The 3,807-nt window shown below is 33.8% G+C and overlaps 1 protein-coding gene across 1 annotated transcript; it reads left to right on the top strand.

The window, feature by feature from the left end:
• Window positions 1-987: 987 nt before the first annotated feature.
• Window positions 988-3,596, top strand: LOC115432898 (ly6/PLAUR domain-containing protein 2-like). The gene is made up of 3 exons (XM_030153989.1): window positions 988-1,093; window positions 1,292-1,402; window positions 3,321-3,596. Exons 1-3 carry the CDS (start codon window positions 1,042-1,044, stop codon window positions 3,431-3,433), a joined length of 276 nt encoding a protein of 91 aa, XP_030009849.1. The 5' UTR covers window positions 988-1,041; the 3' UTR covers window positions 3,434-3,596.
• Window positions 3,597-3,807: the final 211 nt, after the last annotated feature.

The raw sequence follows: 3,807 nt of genomic DNA, 5'->3' as shown, positions 1-3,807 counted from the left end.
GTCATTTAGGCTAAAATTGAACACTTAAGTGCTGAGAGATGCTGAGGAACTATATCTGTAATCCTACCTGTCCTATTTCTGAAATGTGGACAGAATGCTTGATGACCCCAAATCTCCCATTTCACAGTCAACATCCTCCTTTGTCCACTCTTTTGCAGGAATAGTGATACCTAAACACGTTTCCTCCTCCTTGGCTTTTATTGTCATATAATGCTGTAATGTAATGCCACAGGAGGGTGGTACTGACGGTCAAATGCTACAAAAGGCCACTGTGAACATGTAGAAATTTATTGGACTTTATATCCTGAAGGAAAGTCACCCAGGTAAATATGTGAAACTACTTTTTTTGGCTTTTTATGTTATTTTATATACACACTATATGGACAAAAGTATGTGGACACGTTGAATTCAGGTGTTTCTTTTCTAACAGGGGTCTGGGATACAAAACAATAATGACAAATGCCATAATATAGTTTTAAATTGGGATAAATATCATTACATTGTATCGGTTAGTTTGGTTTGAATTGTTATCTTTGTTTCTAAAATGCCTCAGAGATGGTTCTTACTCAAACATCAATATTTAAAATCATGTCATGGATTAAAAAAAAAAAAATAGGAAGAATGTTGAGGGAAAATAAGTAAAAACCATTTCTGAGGCATTTTGGAAGCAAAGATCATTTAAACCAAAGTAATTAATGCAATGACATTTATCCCAATATAAAACTATATTATGACATTAGTCATTATTGTTTTGTATCCCAGACCCTTGTTTGAAAAGAAACACCTGAATTCAGTGTGTCCACATACTTTTGTGCATTAGTGGATGTATATATGCAAAGCAATCCAATCAGGGAGCACTGAAGAAGCTATGCCAGGATATCTGATCTTTTTTTTTTTAACAAGTTTAACCCTTTTCCATTTTTATTGATTCCTGTGCTCACTGTAAGTGTGGTTGAACAGTGTGAATTCTTTTGTGCTTGTGACTTATTTTCTATTTCACAGTGTCTCAGACAGTCATCATTTTCCAAGGAAACAGTAGAAATGAAAGGTTTCCAGTTCGCTGTTGTCCTCCTTATTGCCTGCATCAGCTGTGGTGAGTGTTTTAAGCAGCTCCCCGAAATATATGTAAAAAAAAAACAAAACAAAAACAAAAAACAAACAAACAAAAAAACCCTCCAAAACACCTGCCTGTTCTCGTCCTATAATCAGACGGTTGATGATGTTTTTTCCTCTGTTTGGACTCTATTCAATAACTGTGACTAACTGTGGTTGATACTGGTGTGATTTGCAGCTGAGGCCCTGAGATGCTACCGCTGTATTCCGAGAGGTGGGTCAAGATGCTACCGAACAATTGAAACGTGCTCCAGACCTAATTCAGTCTGTGCCACCGTCATTTTCACATGTAAGTAAAACAGCTCTGTTTTTCACCCAAAAAAGGAACTGATATCCATCTCAACATGACATGCTTTTAAGATGGAAAATAAAGGTGTACATATACACTTTAAAGCCCCTTTTCCACTATAAATGTATTTTAGGTCTGTTTCCTTCATATTTACAGGTCTAGATCTGGTGGAATGACTTTAATAATTACAGTCTCCAGTTCCAGTATCTGTTATCTCCATGTGTTCTGAAACTCAGAACAAAAAGCTTTTAAATATTCTGCTTCCAAACCTACAGGAGGAGATAAAACTGAAAAATCTGGTCTCTGTAAACACATTTAAAGTTATTTTAAATAAATGGGGGGAAAAAAGAATAAATCTGGATGTACATGTTTTTCTAACTGACAGAAAGAACATTTTATATATATATATATATATATATATATATATATATATATATATATATATATATATATATATATGTATATGTATGTGTATATATATATATGTATATATATATATATATATATATATATATATATATATATATATATATGTATGTATATATATATATATATATATGTATGTATATATATGTGTGTCTATGTGTGTGTGTGTGTGTGTATGTATATATGTATATACACACACACACACACACACACACTTTTAGCGCCTTTTAAATGAAAGTTGGTGTGTTATATGTATGTTTTAAGTTTGGTGTTTTATGTATGGTTTTATTATGTGTTTTATGTGTTTTATTGTGGATGTTTGGTTGAAATTTCTGTTATCTGTAACTTCTGCTGCTGCTGTCTTGGCCACAACACTCTGGAAAACATATTTTTAATCTCAACTTTTTGTGTATGTGCATGTGCATGTGCATGTGTATGTGTATGTATAAGGGTGCTTCTATGAAACTTGGTTCATTTGGGGTTTTTTAGACCTAATAATAATATTTCCCCCCAGTATGCACCTAATGATGACCTCAGATAAATGCAAAAAAAAAAAAAAATCTCTTGCTCTGAGCAATCCCATAATTAATGAATTTGTAATAAATATTAGGGCCAAAAATAGGACCAAAATTGGGACAGGAATAGCTACCTAGGTGTCAGTGCATTTGATCTGAAAACATGGCTGTAAATGGTCTTATATAGACTCTAACTAAAGACACTGGGTTAAATTTGATGATCCTAGTGCTTATTTTTATCCAGACATGCAGGTTTTTCATGATTGGCAGTCTCATTCCAGGTTTCGTGTGTAACCCATTGTGTCCACTCATGTTACACACAGAACCTGAGTGATTTTGCAACAGTGGTCATTTTTGTGAAGCGCTCTGCCTTGCATAATTAGTTTGATTCCCAAAATGTACCTGTGAGAGAATAAAGACGTATTAAAAAAATTGTAGTGTGTAATTTTCATGTCCTTTTTACTGTGCTACATGCATATTTTTGTATAAAAAATAATATAAAAAATATAAAAATGTGTTTTATCTGAAAAATAGAGAGTCTTTTATCTCAACAAATATTTATTTTTCACATAGACCCAAAGTGCTTCCAAACTTGCTTCATAACATTAGTCTACATTTGGTTTGAATATTTAGCCCCCATGTCCTGTTTTAGGGACCAGTTTCATAGAAGCGCCCATAAGTGTTTGTCCAATCACATTTCAGCATCACCTGTTGTCGGGTAAAAGAAACCTGCCTTGAAGCTCAAAATCAACACTGATCCCATTTACGTGACCATAAAAATCTGATTACTATTAGGAATCAGATAATTAAAGCACGTTCATATTCATAAGACCAGGTCTGTTCATCCTGAACCTTTGGGAATAACATTGAACTGAGGAAAACATAAGCAAAAATAATGTTCAACATCTCAATTTTTGATCAGTGGATGAAAAATCAGTGGATCTTTGTCATTAAATTCACTCTTTTCTCTTCTACAGACAACTACTCCTATTTTAAGAGGTGCGTGACACGTTATGAAGAATCAATATACCGAGCCTACCCACATCTTTTTCATATCTCCACCTGCTCTACTGACCTCTGCAACAGATGAAGATGAGGTTTCTGAGCAGAAATTATGACGCAAATTATGAGGCATTCTGAGAGTGCTCATAAATGGTCATTTAGTGACATGATACAGCGACATGTAGTCTGGATTGTGAGTTAGAATATTGTGTAAGCTGTGTCCTTATTAAAGAATAGAAGTGCATTTGTGATGACTGTGTCCCTGTTTCCTGTGACCTGAGGAAAACTAAAGGAAATGACCTTTACCATAAGTTCTGAAAAGAGACAAAACAGTCAGTGGATGCGATGATGCTGAGTGAATAGGTTTGATTTAGATCATTTACATTCTATCATAGCTTATCTTTTATACCACTTTATTTATTCTTATTGTATTTACCTCTTTTTTTTAATTGCATGACATTT

This window comes from Sphaeramia orbicularis, chromosome 2, assembly GCF_902148855.1.
Source record: "Sphaeramia orbicularis chromosome 2, fSphaOr1.1, whole genome shotgun sequence".
In the NCBI taxonomy this organism is placed as follows: Eukaryota; Metazoa; Chordata; class Actinopteri; order Kurtiformes; family Apogonidae; genus Sphaeramia; species Sphaeramia orbicularis.
This window is presented reverse-complemented; position numbering and strand designations above follow the sequence as displayed.

Coding starts and splice junctions, on each gene's coding strand:
- LOC115432898 (XM_030153989.1), top strand. CDS start 1,042: ATGAAAGGTTTCCAGTTCGCTGTTGTCCTCCTTATTGCCTGCATCAGC. Junction 1,094..1,291: donor TATTGCCTGCATCAGCTGTG/GTGAGTGTTTTA, acceptor TGTGATTTGCAG/CTGAGGCCCTGAGATGCTAC. Junction 1,403..3,320: donor TGCCACCGTCATTTTCACAT/GTAAGTAAAACA, acceptor TCTCTTCTACAG/ACAACTACTCCTATTTTAAG.